Genomic DNA, 21,834 nt, shown 5'->3' with positions numbered 1-21,834 from the left:
ACAAATAGTTGGAATGCAAGTAACCCTGAGAAATCTTGAAAGAAGAATTTCTGGGGCTAAATGGTTGTCTGATTTCAGATCTAACTGGCCAAAACCATATAGTTTAGGCTGCAGAACAATGGGCTCTTTCAAAGCCATCGACATTTTCTGTTAAGACCATGAATGAGGGCTCTCATTACTGTCAGCTGGAGAGGGCAGGTGAGTGCCACCTCTTCTAAATGTGGATGAAGCAACCCATCATGCTAAGTTCACCACACCTGTATAGCATTCACCTGTACCTTGGAGCATCAGCACTGAATACCTGTGATATAGAGGAGATAGGAAGGCAATGGGCACAACAGAAAGAGATAATGGACAGTAGAGGACAGCAGCCAAAAAAGTGGGAACCAAAACAAGGTTACATTTTGTCAGAGTTGTACTCCTAAGAAAAAAACAGTCAGGAGTCCCAAATCTGGAGGCAAACATGGTTAAAAGCTATTCCCTCCTGACCTCTTTTCTGGGTTTTGGTACTGCTTGATGGTAAAAGAAGGGCAAATCAACACATTTAGGCAAGGGTATAAAGGACAACTAATTCATGCAGAATGTTGCAGCCTAGATGGTAGCCCACACACTTCAGAGATTAGCTGAAGCTCTGAAAAGCAGTTTGAGTAACTCCCTTTGATGTACCATCTGCTGAATAATTTACTGGGAATGTCTTAATCACATCAAAGGTATCTATCAATCTGCTCAGATTTTCTCAGTGTTTAAGACTCTGCCTGTATATTGCACTCAAGGAACAGACATAGTAGTACAGAATTAAACTTTACTGCAGTACTCACACAGTAACAAAAAAAAATCTGCAGCATATTACCAGAATAGCCTCACAAACTAGGTTTAGGAAGAGCAACATTTCACTATTACCTCAAAAAGGCTGCTACTCTACAGTCAGCCTTGATCATGTTTTAAAAATTTATAAAACAAACACATATCTGTGGCATAAAAACAGTTTAGAAGCACATCTCCCTATTCAGGGGACGTATTGGCAGGGTTCTCTAATATCAATCACATGGATTTAGATCCAGAGTATATTTAGACTAGATAAAGGAAGAAATTTTGTGCAATGAGAGCAGTGAAACACTGACACGTTTCCAGAGATGTTGTGGATGCCCTATCCTTGGAAACATTCGAGGTCAGGTTGGACAGGGCTCTGAGCAGCCTGATCTAGTCGAATATTTTTTTGCTTATTGCAGGAGGATTGGACTAGAAGGCCTTTGAAGGTCAACCCAAATTGTTCTATATGTCCATGACATCCATTCGTCATACTCCTAAATTACTGCTTCCCCTCCCTAAATACTAAGACTAAATTGGGGTCATGTTGGGGAAAACAAAAAAAAACAAAAAAACAAAAAAAAAAACAAAAACAAAAACAAACAAAAAAAAAAAAAAACAAAAACAAAAAACCCATCAAAAAACAAACAAACAAACCAAAAAACCCAAAAAAACCCAAAAAAAACCCAAAAAAAAACCCCAACAACAAAAAACAAGCAAACAAAAAAAAAAAACCCGAAGCAAACAAACAAAAACCCCCATAAAACTTTCTGGCTTTTAAATAGAGTCACACAGATAATTATATTCCCCGAAAGCCAAGGCCAGATGATACTTACTTGCATGTGCCAGTCCTGTCTTACTGCCTAAGCGCTTTAAATTGAGTCATCCTTCAGCAACACCACAACACACCCCGCGCACTCTCTCACTGCTTTGCTGTGTTGACAGGACCTCGCAAAGCTCCGCGAACGCCCTCGGCCCGGTGCTCGTGGCAAGCGGGTCAGGAGGAGGTCGCTCCGGGGAGGGGAGCGACTCCGGCCCCGAGGTCGCGTCTCCGTCGGCTGCTGACACGTAGGCCCGCCGGGCATCCCCGCCCCTCCGCATCCCCGCGCGCGGCTCCGTGTCCGCGCCGGTCCCCGCTCCGTATCCTCGCCCCGCCCGCCCCGCCCCGCGGGCTGATTTACGGCTCTGCTGAAAACGCCGCCCCGCTGCCGCCGCCAGCAACAAGTCGGGTGAGTGCGGCGACCTTGCTGGCGGCCGAGGCCCACGCCGAACCAGGGCCCGGTGCCGCGCCGCTCCGGCAAGGCCCGGGCGGCGGCCGAGGCGAGCGGAGCCGCGTCGAGGCGAGCGGAGCCGGCAGGGTCGTGCGGCTGGAGCGCCGCGTCGGGTGGGCGCGTCCCCGGGCGCCTGGCGGAGATGGCGCGGTACCCCTGAGGAATCGCCGGGAAAGTTTTCCAAGTTTCCCGTGGGGCGCGGACGTAGGCTGTTCCCTCCGGGCGAGGAATGCAACAGACAGCCCGGGATGAAGGCGGGCACCCCTGGCCGGAGCCGCTCGGCAGCGTCAGCCTCCCCTTCCGCTGCCCGCGCTGCGGCGACCACACCAGGTTCCGGAGCCTCTCCTCCCTGCGGGTGCACCTGGAGTACAGCCACAGCTTCCAGGAAAGCAGCCTCCTAGCCAGGAGCAGCCTGTTCTGCCCGCTGAAGGACGCGGAGCTGGTGTCTCCGCCGGAGCCCGCAGCCCAGGGCAGCCCGGGGAGCCCCGGCGGCTCTGCCGTGCAGCCCGCGGGGCCCTACCTGAACTTGGGCGGCGCGTCCTGCGGGAGCGGGAAGGGCGAGCAGCCGCGGGAGCTGGCAGCGGAACGGCCCAGCTCCTACCTGGCCAGCTATGCATCGGCTGAGTCTTCCAGCGAGGTTTCCAAACCCGGCCTCCCAGCCACTGATTCCAAAGCCTCCTTTGAGGCACACGTCAGAGAAAAGTTTAACAGGATGGTAGAGGCCGTGGACAAAACGATCGAGAAGCGGATCGACAAGCTTACCAAAGAGTTGTCCCAGAAGACGGCGGAGCTGCTGGAGGTGCGGGCAGCGTTCGTGCAGCTGTCCCAGAAGAAGCAGGAGGTGCAGCGGCGAGAGCGGGCCTTGAGTAGACAGGTGGATGTGGCGGTGGAGATGATCGCAGCCTTGAAGCAGCGGCTCAGCGAGTCCGAGGAGGAGCTTCACCGGAAAGAGGAGTAAGTGGGGATGCGAGAGCCGATGGCTTGGCGAGGGCTGGCCAGCTCCTGCGTGAGTGACAGCCTTTGGGGGAAACGAGAGGGAATGGCTCAGTTGCTTGCTGATTGTGAAAGGGCCTGGAGCTCACCAGCGTCAGGTCACGCTGTTTCTAGAGTTATAGCCCACATGACCATGTCCCCTGCAAGGCAGTGGACAGCTCCCTTGGCAGGTGGCTTTCATACTTGGCTCCCCAATGACTAACTTCTACACTTTCTAATGCCTGTGTTGTGCCTCTGGTTTCATGATCAGCACATAGTCTGATTTACACTGACACCTCTAATGCATCATCTTTTTAAGAAGATCTGGGTGGATAAGTCTGGATGAAGTGTGTGAGAATACCAAATAGCACCTTTTCCCTTAAGCCATCTCACCGTGGTCAGCAGGCTGCCTGTGAAGTGTGATAGTCTCCTGCACATCAATGAGGCTTTACTGGAGGCAGTGTTGAAAAGGCCATGTCCAAGTAGTTCATGTCTAGTATTTTAGATGGACACAGAACTGTGGAACAGGAATCACTTATATGGGATTGGGAAGCAGATGCCAGAGTTCTGACTAACCCAAGCCATTTAAAAATGATGCATCATGATGCATCCATTAAAAAATTAGTGATAGTTGATATATCATTTATACATGAGCTACTTAGTTTATTCAGCACTTGCTGAGACCTCTCAGGCTTTTCAGTGCAACACAACTTATTTTAGAGAAATGGAAATAAAGACTTGTGGTAATGGTGTGCCTCTAAATCAATTCATCAGCTTACAAAGGAAAGATGAGAAGTGGTAGTTGCCATGACACTGATTTTACAAGAAGTAAGGAAGGTGGTGTAGGAGTTCAGCATAGGAAGTTTGGAGGGCTTTCATCATTCCTTCCTGTAGTCTAAGGAGAAAAAAGAAAAGATGAGGATGGCTTCCCAGATCAGTAGGAGCCATCTATCTTGAAGCAGAGGTCAAGATTTTCCAGGAGAGGGGATACATAAAGGTAGTGGGATTTGAGCCTCTGAAATCTTCCTTGAAGGGATATTCAATAGAACCTCTGATTTTAAAGTGTCAGGTGATCCTCATGGAAGAGAAGATTGAAGGACTTAAGGTGAAGCTGAGGATAGTAGTGTAACTGAGGCTGATTTGAAAGTATGCTGGAGGAAAACCATGAAGATAACAGTTTCAAACAGTTTTGGTATTCCCATCTAGCCAGACTGCCCTCTTGGGCTCTTTCACAGTGTTAGTCCTTCTATTTCTTCTAGAAAATTATCTTGGAGGGGGAGGGATTGCTCTGTGAAGGTCCTTCTTCATTCTGCAGACTACCAGAAGGCCTCAGGTAAGCAGCTGTCTTAGGCCAGATGCAGAATTTCGGATATCTCAAGTTAAGTGGCATAAATCTTACCCCAAATTAAAGGCAGAATGTGTTTTTAAAAATCAAGACTAGGATCCCAAAAGGAAAAACATGACCTTTGGGAGAAAGAAACCATTCAGTGCAACAAACCCAAAGTTCTGCAGTGCTGTAGAAGAAGAGATGTTGTGGGAAAAGAGGAAAGGGGGAATTGAGTCATCTGGGTAGAAAGATTGGGTATGATATGGGAGGTTGGCAGAGGACACTGATATTAAAAGAAAAAAGACAGCTAAAGTTGTGATTTTTAACTGCTTTAGGAAAAGGAACAAGGAAGAGGCCACTTGCTCTTTGGCAGACTACTTACCAGCAACTCTGTCAGGCTGGTGTTCTGTGGCCAGAAAAGACTGATTACAGAATAAGAAGAAGTAGCAAAACATTGTCCTTCACTCTAGAACACTGCCAGGCTCAGGAAAGAGGAAGGAGCTCAGATGATTGCTTTTAGAATTCTAGTCTTGAAAGACAGAAGGTGAATGCATAAACAAATGATGAGGTAGCTCATAGGTTGGTGTTACAGGGAAGGCTGAAGGTTACTTGGCTAGTAAGAAACGCTAACCAAAAGAGGCAAGAGACTTCACAAAGTACAAGGTATTGCTCTTCAGGATTTTGCTTCCACTTTGAAGCAAGAGAAGCAATAGGAATGAGTGAACAGCTCTTACACAGTAGTATGTTAACTTCTAAAGGTAAATGTGCATAATGTGTGGTAGTGGGTAGAAGAATACCTGAATACCAAAAGAGGAGGAAGGGAGTCAAAGTATGTTATTGCCTGTGTCTGACCCCAGTCCCACAGCATTGCCTCTGAAGTTACTCTTAGGATGCTGGCAGGGTGAAAGAACAGGTTGAATTCACTTAGGAAAAACTGAAAGTGTGTTGGGTTTTTTCACCTATAGATGGTTCCTGCATTTCCCATCTTGGGGGATAACAAGGGATAGTGCCACAGAAAAATGCAGTGTCTGGCTTTCTGATTGAAGGATCATTGTATAATTAGCAAATTGAGAAGAAAGGTAGGTATAAAAAGTGCAGGACTGATAGTTCTAGAGCAGCTTTTTAGATTTGATTCTCTAAAAGTGCCTGTGACAGTTAGCTTTGCTTCAGCAACAGGAAGGGACTGGGTGATGTGCTGCAGCAGAGGAGAGAAAAAATGATGTTCATGACTTTGGTAACAACAGTGACACTTGTCTGGCTTTCTCATAGGCCATTGGTAAACTCTGAAACCTGTCAATATATTCAGTCCTTTGTGTGTTCAAAACTTACTTGGTGTGCTAAAAAGACATTGCCCTTCAAAAAAGGAGGATTTCAACTTTGGCTTTGATTTCTGGAAGAAGTGCAGATGATTAGAAAGCCAAACAAGACTGCTTAATGGAAATTGCAGAAGCAGATCTCACTGCAGGTTGTGGAAAGTCAAAGGCATCCCTTAGGGACTGCTTTGATACTTGCTGACCTTCAGAAATAAGTGCTTTTGTCAGTTTCTTTGGGGTTTTTTTTTTTCCTCATAAGCAATCTTGTAAATATGGATAAGTTTTCCTAAAATTAGCATTGGTATTGAGCTAGTGTAGCTGCAAATCTTTTCCTCTTAGCAGCAGAAAAAAGAAAGCACCTTCTCTGAAACATCAGATTGTTGGTTTAGGCCATCAGCAGGAAGAGGGCTGCACATTTGCAGAGCTCGTAGGATCAGTGGGCTAATTTCTTTAGACTTGTCAGTTGATTATTTTTTGTTTCTTTTAAGTAAGGCCTTTAGCAGTCCAACAAGGACACCAGTGAAGTGAAAATGCCTTTTTAGTTAATTTTTGTTTCCTTACATAAATGGCAGTGCCAGTGCATGCAGTGCTGTGATACTGGTGTGAGGCCCTCATGGAGGTGAACTATATTGAGGAGCAGGACAGCTGGAGGTACAACACTGAGTGTACTAATACATGGTTGAAATAGTATTACTCTAAGCACAGAGCTGCTGAGCAAAGGAATTACTTAATTAGAAAATGTACCCCGAAAGGGATTATTCAATGGTTGATGAAGGAGAATGCAACTCAGAGTAAGTACTGTGATCTTAAAGATAACACAGAAGTATGCCCAAAGGGTGTAAGACTTTGTTGAGTATGATATCAAGAAAACCATTGAAGCAAAAACCAGCTATGAACTTAACTACTAGAGAACACTGAGAAGCTTGTTTCTGGATATTATGTAAGAAAATTGAAAGTGGTAGAGTTTGAGTTTCAGTAAGTCTGAACAGGGTAAGCATTTGAAGTGATGGTCTTTGGCTGGAATCTACCTTTAATGGTAACTTAAAGAGTTTCTCTTTGTCTCCCAATCATAGAGTAAGATCATTAATGTTGTACCTTGCCGTATCTCTGACGGTAATTTCTGTAACCAGTGTAATGCAGTTGTTTTGAGACTGATCATGCCTCGCCTCTGACATAGCCTGGTATGTAAGGATTTTTTCAGAATAGCTGTTGTGGGCAGTAGTTATTCTTGCCAGTGGCTTCACCTTAAGTTTGCAATTAATGAAATTATCTGTGCAGATAACATCTTGACAAAGGCATTAAGAGCTGGATTAGAGATCACTGCAATTTGTACTTTAAACAGCTTTCCTTAAAACAGGGATTTCAATTGTACTACAAAACAGTTTAGATTTGCTTTAAGCAGAGTACAACTACAATTACACATTGTTCTTCCACCCTCAGTTTTAGGTAATCCTGCTCCCTCTTTCGTGTCTTCTTTCATCTTCCTACGCAAGAGATTACTACCCCCATGCAGCTGCACGGTTTAAGCTTAGCATGACTGTCCCACAGAGTGGCTCTGTGAAATAAAGCTTAAAATCTTCAGTGTCACCCCAGTAAATTCAGGGCTCAGAGCTAGAACACAGCCCACTGAATGGGTGCAATAACTTTCTGAGGGAGGAGGTGTGAATCTCTTAAATCAAATGTGCTTTTAGTGATGTGGCAATGTGAAACCACAGCCTAATGAATAACAGCAGCCTTCAGGCAAAAACACCAGTTGGGTGATGGATATGGTCAGTGGCATTAATACTTAATGAATATACATATTAAATATTTTGACAAATAAATCACTTTACTGCGGTAGAAATTTCCCCACCTTCAGACAAAATAATCTGTTTGGTTTTCTATTGATTTTAGTCAGAGTTATGCTAAAGGTAATTCTCTAAAGTTATTTGACATTGGATGCAAGATCTGCATGGAGCCTCATGCCTATCTCCACCTACAGAGCAGCTGCAGGTGTCAGTGTTGCTTTACACAGTCCTGGGGCTACTCCTATGCATCCGTGGGAGGACTTAGTTTCAGTGTGAGAACTCATTAGCCCTTCTTGTCAGGTGTTAAGGAGCTGGAGCTGTCCCACTCTGTTTCTACTCAGTGCATCACATGCTTAGCTGCTGAAAGCCATACAATACTAAGCATATCCCAGCATCTCTGTGCTGGCAACTGCTCCAGTAAACAAGAACTGCAGCTTGCTCATCCCAAAGGAGCACTGAATAATCTAGAGGTAAAGGCAGAAGAATAAATGTCACCTAGTCAGCCTATGATTTATAATTTTATTTACCACATCTCAAGTTGTTTCATGGTAACAGCCTCCATAAAGAAGTTTTTGGGCTAGGCTGCAGTTGGGATGCAAAATGCCAAACTACGTAAGTCTAGTTAACTGTAACAGGTTCTCCCTGGCAGAATTAGATTAAAATAAGAGCTTTGGCAGCAAATTTTTCTTACAGTGAGTTCTTCCCCTTACACTTGTTTTTTTCAGCTGAACACCCCCAAGGTGCCTGCAGTAAATTTCCCCTGGACTCCTCTGGCTCTGGGAAGGGCTCCTTTCTGACACTCTGGCAGTACAGGCATCTCCTACTCCTCTTGGACACCTCCCAGGCTGCCTCCCCCCTTGTCTTTCCCTCTCACTTGCCTCACCCTGCTGCTACACCCTCACCCTGCAATACACCCTCTACTCTCTGGGCAGCAGGAGCAATTCCCCCTTCCTGAAAGATTTCATCTGACACGAGCACCCCCCAAGACAAAGCAAGAAACCTACCTTTCTCCCTGCTGCCCAGTCACAGCTCTGTAAACATTTTGCATACAGTATACTGTAGTAGTGGTAAATTGTGAACAGATGAGATTACAGAAATTTAAGAGATCTAGGGTGCACTGAGCATCATCTACACCACTAAAGAAATGTAGTGTCAGGATCTGTTGCTTACCCCTATAAGCAAGTGCCAGGGTGCAGAGTTGGGTGAAGGGGCAGGAGTCTACTGGGTGGAGGAGAGGAGCAGAGCAGTAAAGAGCTGATGCTGAGAACAGAGGAGATCTCGGGGGGAGTTAATAACTCCGTGTAACCTTTTCTCAGTATAACAGAAGTGCTCCAGACTGTCAGTGCAGGGTAGCAAGACCTCTTGTTAGAAAGGTCAACACCTCAGGTCTGAGCCATGTATTAAGAAAATTACTTCTGTTTCAGGTAAATGCTGCTCACAAGGCTGTGCTGTCAAGACACAGAGCCCAGTGGGCTCATGCTGCTATGGTCTGGTTTATGTCTGTACCAAGAGGGCCCCACAATATTCTTGGCTTCATCTTCCTTCAGACTTCATGAAGAGTAGTGTCAGACCTCTATGAACATCCATCTTTCCACAAGCATAAGAATAGAGAGTGAAAGACAGAAATCCTGTCACGTAATCCTCAAAAACTTGGCAGAGGTCTGGAGCAATAAATCGAAAGTAAAATGAAGAACCTAAGCAAAAAGTCATCACAGATATCCAGAAATAAAATTGAGGGGTCATCAGTATAGCTGAGAAAAAGTCTGGGCAAACTATGAGAGATAAGAAGGGCAATTCGATAGATAAACGGCAGCTGCAGGAAGCTACATGAGTTCTTTGAACCATTTCTGTATTGTTCACAGTAGGAGGAGGGTAAAAATTCTTATGGAAGCTCCCTTTAGGTAACCAAGGCATAGCTGAGGTAAGGAATGAGCTCTCTGAGGAAGTGTTGGAGCAAGCCGAGAGACCTATTAGCAGTCACTCCTTAGGGCTTGATCTTGTTCTTCTGAGAGATGAGAATGAAGTAGAAACAAAGTGGCTGAACTAACAGAAGTACTGCTAATCAGTGCAATGCGTGTAACAGCCCTAATGCGTGGGTGTGTTCTGGCTCCTGTTTTTCCAAAGGGAATTTACAGAGTGCATTTCAGCCCAAAGGAAAATTTTTAGATTAAAGTTATTAAAAGTTCATAGACTGTACTGAGGCAGTTAAACAGAGAGAAGTTATGGATATGCTACAACTGCTGCTAAGAGCAGTTCCTACAAATAATGGCATGTAGGATGCCAAGTTATCTTTAGTCTGGAAAGCAAGGAAAATACTAGGGAATTTATTGACATTGAGTCTCTTCTTGACAGTCATCTAGATTTTCCTGAAAAAAGCACTGCTTCCCCCTGGCCTCCTTACGGCATATTCATGAGATATTTGTAGGAAAGGAAAATCTGTTAGTGATTACTTGTGCCATAGAACAGGCAATTAATGAATTCTTATTAATTACCTTTGCTGAGACAATTAAAAATATTAGCTTTCTTGAAACTATCACCCTTTAAAAAAAGTGCCAGGTTTGTGGCCGCCTGCTGCAGCAAAACTCAGAAGCTGACTGTGTCTCTGGGAGGGACATCCTCATGGTGTTCTAGGCTGGCAGCTCCCCGCTCTCCCGCCTTCCCACTGGAGGATCAGCAGCCTGCCAGGCTATGCACAGCTCTTCCTTACCCAAAAGGAAAGGAATTTGGAGCCAACCTGTTGAGTTGCTGTCCTTTTGAGCTTGCTGTCCCCTTTAAACAAGAACCCTGATGAAATGGTAAGGGCTTCAGGTTGCTCTTACGTTAATCCAAAACCATCATGAAATCAATGAAGTTACAGTGTGGTGACAATAAAGCCCTAAAATTGACTTTAATGAGTTTAGATTGACTTCTCCCTAGGCATTCTTCAGTGGCTTTTTAGTATCGGGTTGCTCTGGACAAACTAATAATCACTGAAACTGTTCAGAGCCTTGAAATGAAATGGACTAGCTGAGTTTAACAAAGAAGTTACCACTCTGTTTCTTAAGCCAGATTTTATGGGTGAGTTAATATAAACTAATATTTATTGATGTTCTTCGTCCAAACAATACATGCTTGTTTTTAGCTCATCCCTACCATTAGATCAGCCATACAAACAGACCTCTGTTGTAGTATAGAGCAGGCAGGCACAGCCTGAATCCTGGATGGTGAATTTCCATGGCTGACCACTTGTGCCTAACTCTTAGCACAAAGCAGCTCACAGTTGAAGCAACTATTCTACATTAAACCAGTTAACTACAACTATACTGAGTTAAAACAACAAAATGCAGAGAAACTTTGGATTTGTTATAAACAAGCTAAGCTTTGAAAGGTTGTTTCTGCCACAAACTGTTTCATAGTTTCTACTTAAAATGCTTTTTCCCCAGGAGATGTATTTCTTCTGAGCAATCATGCCTTTTCTCATTTGGCAAGCGCTGGTTCCTTCAATTCCCACCCATTTTGTACAAAGCAAAAACTAACATGGCTTCATTGGCAGAGTAAAAAATATTTATCCTGGCATTTATTAACCAGGGAGGTCCTATATGCTTGAATTTGTCTTCTTTTGTAATACATGCTTCAATCTATAACCAAACTTCTTCCACCCAAATAGTCCTCTGATTTCAGAGGTCCAAATGGTGTCCTGATTACTGGTAGTAAGTATGCAGAGAATTTAGAAATGAGCAGTGTTTCAGTACAGAGCTGGGAGCTTTCACAGTCACTGGTGCTGTCTGTTTCTTCCAGTTGTGTTACCAGACCAGACACATTCCTGAATTCCTTACCTAAAACCTGCTCTTCCCACACATATACTCCCTGGTCTATAATCCGTAGATTATCTGTTAATCCCCCATGCTCCCTCTAGATCCAAGTCATAACACCACACTTGGACATACTTGTAGGATTACAGCCAAAATGGAACCACCCCAGCAGCAACATTAAGTGACTGTTGTTAGATTGTGATGAAATGAAAAGATAAATATGGGAGTTGTACTGGTTATGTATTAAAGGCAACCGGGGGGAGGGCACTCTTAGAAGTTTTTTTCCATGAGAACTTCTGTGAATTGATAGGACCAATTGGAGGCTGGTTTAGTTGTTGACAGCCTGAGAAACCAATTAGAGAAGTTGGTTTGCTCCGTGAATCACGTTTTGAAGTAAAATCCCTCTTTCATTTCTGGCCTTTCGGGTGCAGTCGGCGCCGAAGGGGCAGCCGTGAAGCGGGAGGCTTGTCACCGTTTTTTTCCTTCTGCCTGGACTTCGGAGTTTCGTCCAGCCCCCCACCATGGCCTGGGCGGCCTGAGATCCTAACACAGCTCCAGCATAGCCTGGCCCAGCCCCTGCAACTTCCGTGTGAAATTTTAACCTTTCCAATGCTCAGATAAGACTTGCAAACTTCCCATCCTCCTTTGAATAAGAAAAAAAAAGAACAGAGAAGATACACCGAAGTCAGTAAAGTCAGAGCCAAGTTCCCAGATAAAAAAGAATAAGGAGACACCGTGAAAGTTAGCTGAAAAATATTTTTGTAAACTATAGACTGTACTGCACTAAAAATTCCTATGAACCATGTAAAAAAACATGGGAGAAGTTGAAGTGTTTCAGAAAAAAAATCCTTTGCCCTGAGGGAAAGGGAGGAGCTCTGTTTGTGTAAATAAAGTATGAACAAAGAAAAAAGAGATGAAGAGAACTTTTGCTTTTGAACAGCTTACCCTTAAAAGTAATACCCCATGCGTTTGACATGGCCCACAAACACAGCTCTGGGAAGGCTGTAAATATGGGAAGAGTTTAATGATTTACAAATTCCCGGGCGGCTGCTATTTGTAAAAAGTAAAACAAGAACTGCTTTTTTCTCTCTTGAGGAAAAAAAAAAATCCCTGTAACTAAACAAAAAAAAAAAAAATCTCTCCCTGAAATAAACTAAAAAAATTATTTAAGGGAGAACTGACTGAAGTGTCTCTGTAAATTGTTACAAAGGTGTGTGTGGGGGGAAGAAGGGAGTAATCTGAAGACCTTTTCTTAAATTTATTATTATTTTCTTTATATTGTTAATAAAGTTTTTCTTTATACCCCTCTAAATTTTAAGCCTGCCTTGTTTTGCTCCTAATCCTATCTCACAATAAAAAAATAAATATATTAAAATTGGTAAACCTAAACTATAACATTTATTAGTGCATTAGCCAGAAAATTCAAAGTAAACAAAAACAGAAGTTCATCTGTTTCTCTTCATGTTTCAGAGCTGATATTCTCATGGTTAAGTAAAAAAAGAGAAAGCAGATATAGCTGTCTCCAGATGCCTTGAGAGGTGATGCTTAATGATATTTCTACCCAGTTTACCACTAAAGACTATTTCCAAGACACCAAATAATATGAAAAAACCCCACCCCAACCCACTGCCCAGAAGCTTAAATTCAGCATTCAGGTTTCCAGATCTTCACTTTGTCCACAAAACGTTGAAATCTTTTTATAGTGGTGGAGTACAGTAATTAGCCACCACAGGCTATTGCCATGACAAACTGGAGAAGCACCAGTAATTTTTGCCAAGGGTGAGACCAGGGACCTGCTGTTACCTAAAAGTGGCCTCTTTGCATTGTTTCCATCTTGCAGAGAAGTTGTTACTTTCAACCACTTCCTGGAAGAAGCAGCAGAAAAAGAAGTGCGGGGGAAAGCTAGGCTTCAGCACTTCATTGAGAACCTGTTGCAGCGCGTGGATCTGGCAGAAAGGCAGCTAGAATATTACCAAAACCAGATGGTATGCAACCACACCGACGTCAACGAGCACATGGTAAGCCAGCAGAGTCCTTCCTTTTACTGTCACCCTCCCCCTGGAGCCAGAGTACTGGAGTTCAAATACGCGTGGGCTCATTGCTGCTGCAGGCCGATATGCATTTGTGAAATGTTTCTTTATGTGTGTTTTGTTTGTGTTTTAAACTGCCAGTTTACATGAGGGAAAGGAGCAGAGAGCATAAGAGCAGCAATAGCCAAAGATGGTAAAGGGAGAGCAGAGAGTAATGAAATATTTGAAAGATATTTAAATCTTTTTCCAGCTTTGGCTGTTGCTGCTGTTGCCTTTGCCATGAACACTTTTTAATGTGTTGGCAGTCTTTTGGGGATGCCTAAAGATTTTCAAGAAGGACATAGATCCCTGTATGTGATATATCAGCTTACTGGCAAATCATCTTGCTTGTAGTAGTTACCTATCATGGGACTCTTAGAAATGATTTAGAATTGATTCCCACAGGTCTGTACCCCATGGATTAGAAATTCAAGAACACTACTTTTTAAAATACCTTGTTTCTTTAAAAACACTCATTTTTAGTTCCTGAATTCAGTATTTTCCTACAATGCATTACATCTATATGACAAGTTTTAGGCACAGGATTTCCAAGGAACATTTCAGTTTAATTGCATGTGCTAAGTAGATGCTCACCCTGGGATGTGAGAAGAGGGCATTTGATCATGCACAGCACAGAAAAGGTATGCAGTGGTGGAAAGGAAAGGTTCCCAGAGCTACTTGGAAGGCAACAAGCTTTAGGTAAGACCTGAATAAATGTAGATGAGTTGAAATCCAATGCAGGCATCTCAAACAGAAGATTATGGGGCACCGTACAGATGGGCATCAATACCAAATCATGTCTCTTGCTCTGCATGTGTTTATCATGATGCTAGGTTCAGCAATGTCCCTTGGGGAGGGCTCTAATTTTTAAGGCACCTGCCCTGCTTTCTGGGTGATTTCAGCATTCCTCTAAGGTCATCCATCCAAATATTGACCATCCTGGCCTTTAGGAGGTACAGGAAAGTACACCATGAGATGGCTCCAGACTCCAACCAGGACAGATGACAAGCAAAGTCAGGCTGGGCAAAAATCCATCTGCAAAGTGTGGACAATACCAGGGACAGAAGGAACATTTACAAGAACATAATAATTTTCAGATGCCAAATCTGACTTGCTTGTCTCAATGACTTTATTAAATGATATTCAAAGGCTCAGTGTAAAAGCTGTGATGAGAGCTCAATACAAAGAACCTATTTAGTACTAAAATAGATTTAAGCTGAGCTGGCATTAAACACCTCCTTTCTGACCAAAAGAAGGACTAGACAAAGTGTTTCCACACTGTGAACCAAACTGCTGTAAAAAATGAAGTCATGCAAATTTGGGCTGGCATTGAAGCTATGCTGTCCCTAGCTGGTCTCAGGATATGCAGGAGGGGAGAGAAAAGCTTGTGCCCTTGTCCTCCACCCTTCAGAGCAAGTGGCAAGTGGCCCCTGGCAGAGCCAAGGGCTTGTAGCTGGAGTTTCCTAGCCACTTGTTTAAAGGAAATGTATCACTGAAAAATTAAAGTATCTGAAAGAAAGTTAATTTCATACAGCTTAGTCAACCACTGGCCTTTTTTAATTGTCTTGAACACAATAATTACTTCTCATTGTATCCATACTGTTTAATCCAATGTGAAAGATGTCTGTTCAGCCCACACTTCTTTAGTAATTTACTTTGATTATAGTTACAATAAAAATAATGGGAAAAATCCAACCACTAAAAACTCACCCATTATGACTTTTAAAAATATGTTCATAAGATGGAAGAGTAATAATCTGTAAAAGAAGAAGCTTTTTTGGTTTCTTTCCTGAATGTTTTAGTTTTAACAGAACAAGAGACTGGAAGTACAGTTTTAAAGATTGTGTATATTCTATCCTTGTACTCTAATTACTTGAAAATGTAATAGTAATAACCTGGTTTTGTTTTCATTGCAGTTTACAGACACTTCATTAAACAAGAAACCCAGATGCCTGTATGTATATGTTCTTTTTTTTTAAACTTAAACACACTGAGTTGACATGCTTGCATTCTTGCTTTTGCATTTTACCTTATAGGTTGGGACCTGCATGTGGTCTGTATTTATGTCATGTAATTGAGGAAAAACAGATTTTTGCTAAAACTAAACTAAAATCAGATATTCTCTAAAGAAAATAAAGAATGCTAATTTTCTGTTAAACAAATTACTCCTTCCTGCTGACTATAACAGCCTATTGCAAAGCTAAAGGAGTTGAATCTCTTTGGCAAGCAAAGTCCAAGTTTCATTTGAAAATGTCTTTAACATTCTATAGGTAGGAGAGAAACAGCTGTTATTTCCTAACTGATAGTAACAATCATAAAATCAAACAAGCGCCCTGACAAAGCATGGGCACTAACAATCTCAGGTTACTGAAGCAGCTGTCCTGGGAGCAGCACAACTAATTGGAACTGATTTCCCACGTCTTTGTGATTTGGTCATGAGTCCCAGCAGATGATTTGGAGCATCATGTGCTGCTTGGCCAAGTGACAGGCAGTGCACCCTTCTTCAGGGCAGCCCTTCCTTGTGGGGACATGAGTTTAGGACTTTTTCCGATTGTACTACCACAAGTCATTCTCCATAACACAGCAAAATTAGGAATATGTGTGAGTACGAGTTCAGACTCTCTTACAGTCACTTATGTTGCAGAGCTGCTGCTTTCAATGAAAAAGCATTTTCCACATCTAGAGCTGACAGCTTTGCATTTCACATGCAGTGACCTGCATCTTCCTTCATCTTGGGTACTTTCTTACCCTGACTGTGAACTGGGGATAGACATCCATCTTCTCTACCATAAAGTCGTTCAATTTAAATTACAGTTTAGTCCCTTTAGGTAGCCCCCTCAGATCATGTTGATATTGACTTTCTGGTTTTAATAGATTCATTCAGTTCAGCAGAGGACTGCCTAACATCATCTGCGATAATGCCTGTGTATGCTTTGGAAATAAATTATGTAGCTTCTTCAACATAACAACATCTGAGAAAAACAGAATACTGCATCTTAAAAACAACAAGTAATGGACTGTAAAAAACAGTACCCAAGAACTGACTGGAGTGGCCAAACTTGTGCATTTATACAGGTCATTCCTAAACCCCAGCAAATGGTCAGAGCCCAGGCCTGCACCAGGCCAGGATGACATAGTGCCTGCGAGCTCCTGCTTGGATCTGTGCAGCATTTCACGCCCCTAAACCTCCCCCTAGTGAAATCTGCTTAGCAAAGCTGCCACCCACGTAATGCTGTAACATAGGTAAGGCTTAGTTCCTACAATGTCAGATGTCAGGCCCTCACTGCCTCCTACCAACAAATACAGACTTCCATGACATCCTTCTCATCTTCCTAAAGATCAGGAGAGAGTTTACATGTGAATAACCACAGCTTTTTCCAAAACTGGCTTTTTCAAGTGTGTAATATGATTTAACTCCCAGAAGTAATACTGCAGATATATGTTTTTCAGAAATAACAGGCTATAGAAAATAGCCCAGTGGGATCCCTTAAGACATCAACTTGTGCATCAGCACATCTGCTCTTCCCTTCAGTCACAGGAGCTGGGTAGACATGAGCTGATGCCTTACATTCATAGTTCAATGTTACACTACATGTATCTGCTGTAAAACATTTCAAGATTATGTTAATCTTATGTTACGATCTTAGCTAAACTGTGGAACTGCAATTTTGATGTAATATTTCAAAGCAGAGTGCATGGTTCAGCCTTTGCAGCACTGGGCACTTTGCTGTTACTCCACTCCACCTGAACTCACCAATTTCTGCAAATCTTGCTGGGCTTGAATCATCACAGAGAGAATAAAGAATTCAGCTTATTTTGGCCTTTAAGCTTTCATACCCTCCTTCCCACCAGTTTTTGTATTCCCCTTTCTTCTCCTGTTTTAAGTCAAAGCCTAAAAGGGAAGCTAAAGTTTCCCTGGATGGGTGGTCAGCACAAAGGCAGAGCATGGAGTTTCTTGAGCTATTGGCCATTTGTAGCAGCAGCTCCCTAGGGCCCAGGTGCAGTCCAGGGCAGCACTGAGATTCCATAAAGAAGTTCTTACAGTTCCTGCACCTACTTGGTACTATTACTGGTGCTGTGTGGTCTTTCAAAGACCAAGGGATGTTCATTCTTTGAAGAATATTGATATGAACATGTTGATCTTTAAAATCCCTGCAAATCACCAAGCATAGACCTTAGTAAAGTCTCAGCACTCCAAAATCAGCAGAATGCTGATCAGAATAAAAGTATAGATGAACACACAGGAGCAGTGCACCAGTAGCACATGTAGGGCTTATTTTTGTGAGGAATACCTTTGAATACTGACAAATGTAATTCATCTTGCAACTCTGTTTATAACATGCAGCCTTATTCTGTAAAACAAGACTATTTTTGTCTTCAAAAATGTAAGGACTTGGGATATTTTGGGGACTCAGTTTGCAAGACTGAATAATAGTTATTAATAATCACTGTTATTAATTTCAGGAGTCAAGGAAGTCAACACGCTTCATACAACATCCCTGATGCAAAGCCTCATTCCTTTCAAAAAGGAAGGATCTTGTTTAAAAAAGCAAAGGATGAAAAAGCCAGCTTGCAGCCAGTGAAATGCTTCTATGAATCTGTTGATTGCCCAAGAGAAATATGGAGAGCACAAAAGAAGGGTGAACCAGCCTGCTCTGCCAGGAAAGTGAGTGCAAAATCAAAGACAGGTAAAAAGGCCAAACCGCTATAGGAACAGTGAGCAATAAGCAGCAACACAAGAACTTGGGTTCAACACAACAAATATTGAATGAAGTTAATAATCCTACTTTTTCCAATCCATCTGGCCACGCCAAAACGTATCAGATGTAATATATAGTATATAGAAGTTTTATATTATTTAGTTACACCATTCCCTCTTTGGGCACCATAAAAGAAGTGGAATTTTATTCAGTTTACGTGAAGGTTTTTCTATTTATTCATTTATTTATTTATTTATTTATTTAATCATTTATAGAGCATATTTTAAATGACTGCAGTTATCTTGCTGGGCAGTACTGTGGCTGTATGTTTAATTATTTTAGTGGCAGCATGTGGCCTGGTAATTTATTTTCCATCTGCGTTATTCCTGAAGTTCAGAGGAGTCCGTTTAATCGGCACCTAAATATTCAATCTTTCAGCTTAGGTAGGTGTAAGATCAGTGACTAAGAGACATACTTAGATGCAAAAGGCCAACTCAAAGTTGCTTGAAGGCTGTTTACAGCAGTAGATTGCTAACGTGTGTTTTTGGCTATAAGCACATTTCCATCTTTTATTAAATACATTAAACCACTTGATCCTGCCAGCAGCCATGTCTATTGGTACAAGTGTGGGCTCCTCTGAGGTGTCCCTTAGCAAGGAGACCAGAAGCTGCCCTGACAAGCACAGGCCAAATTGGGCCAGAGGAGGAATTTCAGTGCCAGGTGCCAGCAGCAGGTTATCAGTTGTGGTGCAGCAAGTGACAGCTAAAGCAGCGTGCTACTGCATGGCATTGTGTTCAATGTCTGTGCTTGGTCTCAAGCATGAAAGGCTCAAGTAACCATTATTATAACTCAAATCCTTCACATTTTTATCTCTGAAGAATCTTTACAGGGCTGAGAGATCACTGACTTTGAACTGAGAATCCAAGTGCAAGGCAGTTAGAGATGACTGCAGAACAGGAACGTGTGTGTTTACACTGGTTTGTGCCAATTAAAAGGATCCTTATTTATCAGAGAATTTATTTATCAAGATGATTTTTTGTGTGTACAGTTGTTTTGGTAACATGAATCCTCATGCCATGTTTACAGATACCAACATCCTGATGATGTTACTGATTTCTCTCTTGTTTTCTCAAGAAAAAAGATAGGTGAGACAGGTCTATGTGATTTATTTTTTTAATGCTCATAACAGATGTAAATTGTTTATGTGGAAGGTGATTTTTACAGTACGTGTACAAAGCTTTGTGAAAAATGTTTTTCTTTTTTTATAAGTATGTCTGTAAGCAGAACTGGATATTAAAAGACAGTGTATTACTATGATTACTGCAATAAGCACTTGAGTTGCAATATTTTTAAAGCAGAAGATGACCAATCAGTCAGCTAGGATCAGATAACTACAGATGTCATACATTTGTCAGTATACAGAGCTCCCAGAAAGTAGCAGAGAGAGGAAAAAGTATTATTCCCCACTTTTATTTTAAATAGTGTATATGAAACAATCAGATATATGTTTAAAAGTTTCTCAACACTGTTTCAGTAGAAAGTCACAGTGTAAAATCAATTCAGGTATTTAGATTGTAATGATATCTCAGTATTTATTTACGTCACAAGGCCACACTTGGCCTTATGCTAGGCATTGTGTGTGGTGAAAATGAGTTGTTCATTGTGTTGCATGGGCTTGGATCAGATTGTGTTACAACAACTTTTACAGGCAAGCTAAAACTGAAGCATTCTTGAGGATTTTTCTATAGCTTCCCACATCCTCCCACAAACCTGAAAAAAAAGAACCTTTTTTGAAGATAATAAGGGTGAACATTAGAAAGATGATAAAATATATTCGTTTCTTTAGCCACTTGACACTGAAAGAATATTTTTATTTTTAAATGCTTATTTTCTCTGTTAGTCACCAAAGTTAAGTGCAACTACTAGTTCACAAATGAGATGTTTATTTTGTTATTTATCATGCCAAAATCTTTACTGTAAGTTGTCCTTTCGGGGGAGGAAGAGGAAAGGAGTAAGAGAAGTTGCATGTTTTTAAACTTTTCAAAGCCTAATTTACACTTACTTGCTAAACAAATGCCAGTTTAGTTAGTTAGAAAGAAATTGGATTGTACTGTAAACCCAGATAAAAGTTTTTAGAACATAAACATTCTAATAATAAAGATATATTTCTCAGTTACTGTGTCATTTAACTCTGTCAAATACGTTGTTTCTTACAAAAGCCTCCAAAACAGCACAGAAAAAGCCGAGCAGCAGCAGCTTGGACTTTGTTTTATCCCTCGGATAAAGCATGGCAGTGAAGTCCAGTTGTGACCCTTCCCAGCAATTAACTTGCAGACAGCTACTTCTCTTGCTTCACAGCTCACATGTGTCACCTGCTGCTCTCCTGGTGCCTGCAAATCATTCTTGAGGTGACCCACAGGGTCAGATAACCTGCCCAAAGCAGAGGCAAGGGGAGTAGAGTGAAGGGTCAGGCAAAGGAAATTAAGGGTAGAGGGGCTCCCAGGGAATGTCAGTGATGGTGTCACACTCACACCCTGCCAGTTGCAGAGCCATCATTTCATCAGATATCTCCCTGGTTAGACTTGGAATGAGAGGTCTTTCCATGGGGGAACCAGGTTCCCGTCTCATTAATGGAGACAGTATTTGAGAAAAATAGATACCTGCACCAGGCTGAGTACAACCAGCTTTAGCTTGTGAGGACTTCTGAAGTCAGGAAATGTCAACTTTAAAATGCTTCTTAATCTGAAAGTGTTCTGACAAAGTTGACCACTCACCTTTAAAAATGAATTTGAAGCGAAGTTACGACATTTTGCCCTTTGAGATGCTTTGAAGGCACCTTGATGTATGCTCTCATCAAAGTGAATTTCATTATCACCAGGATGCCTCATTCCCATATAAATTTTTAAAATCCCACGTCATTTATAACTAAAAATATCTCAGAGTAGTATATGTACTAGCTGGGCCTTTACAGGTGAGCTTACTGCTTAAAACAAAATGTTCTGACAGACATGTGACATTATAGGCCAGGAAAACAAGAGACTAATTGAAACACAGACCTTTAATTAGAGCTATACATAGAAAAAATCAATCACTTTGAGATGCTCCTGCCAGTTGAAGAGAGAACATGTTTTCAGAGCGCTTAATGACATCTGATCCCTCTGCCCAGCTCTGACTCAGTAGTAACAACAGCCTCCCCCTACCCAGAGAAGATCGGAAACACTTGTTTTGTTTCAAGGGGAGTTACTGCAAATATTCAATGGGATATTCACATTCAAAGAGATGGCCACCATTTAGAGCAGGTACTAGGTCGAACAAATTGTCACTTCTGTCATCCCTAATAATCCTTCCAATGCCACTATCTTTTTCAAGCTACTTGAGCAAAATCCAGCTCTTCTCTTTCTTTGTTCTGCGTCATCAGATAGTTGCCTCTATTTGTGCTTACCTCAGACTAATGCTGATTGTTTCCATACATCCTGTCTGAAGTGGCTGGAGTGGACTATTTAGTGCTTTCTGCAGTGAGCATGGGCATTTTTTTTTATTATTTTTTAGAAAACTAATCCCAGAAGTGATTTTACTACATGAAGCTCTTAAAAATAGATCCTGCTGCAACACAAACAAAACGTCCTTTCCCATTTTGTTGCTAATGCCACCCTCTATCTAGCCATGCTTTTTTATTCTGATCTCTTGAATTTTCATTTGTACATCTCTTCAAGGAGAAGGAGAAACAAGCAGCATGAATTAAATGCAGTCATTGGTCTAACAAGCTTTTCACTTCTCACTGTCTCAGTCCTAGCATC

General features: G+C 42.1%; 2 protein-coding genes across 2 annotated transcripts in view; one reads left to right on the top strand and one right to left on the bottom strand.

Moving 5' to 3' along the window:
* RTKN2 (rhotekin 2) overlaps positions 1 to 1,913 on the bottom strand; it is a 65,948-nt gene extending 64,035 nt beyond the window's left edge. The window contains exon 1 of the mRNA XM_056494745.1: positions 1,644 to 1,913. Coding sequence (XP_056350720.1) covers positions 1,644 to 1,649 — 6 coding nt within the window. The 5' untranslated portion in view covers positions 1,650 to 1,913. The remainder of the gene's footprint in view (positions 1 to 1,643) is intronic.
* A 119-nt stretch (positions 1,914 to 2,032) lies between these two features.
* On the top strand, positions 2,033 to 20,209 carry ZNF365 (zinc finger protein 365). Its single transcript, XM_056494750.1, has 4 exons — positions 2,033 to 3,032; positions 13,109 to 13,286; positions 15,254 to 15,291; positions 17,802 to 20,209. Exons 1-4 carry the CDS (start codon positions 2,308 to 2,310, stop codon positions 18,046 to 18,048), a joined length of 1,188 nt encoding a protein of 395 aa, XP_056350725.1. The 5' UTR covers positions 2,033 to 2,307; the 3' UTR covers positions 18,049 to 20,209.
* Positions 20,210 to 21,834: the final 1,625 nt, after the last annotated feature.

Source organism: Oenanthe melanoleuca, chromosome 6 (genome assembly GCF_029582105.1).
Source record: "Oenanthe melanoleuca isolate GR-GAL-2019-014 chromosome 6, OMel1.0, whole genome shotgun sequence".
In the NCBI taxonomy this organism is placed as follows: domain Eukaryota; kingdom Metazoa; phylum Chordata; class Aves; order Passeriformes; family Muscicapidae; genus Oenanthe; species Oenanthe melanoleuca.
This window is presented reverse-complemented; position numbering and strand designations above follow the sequence as displayed.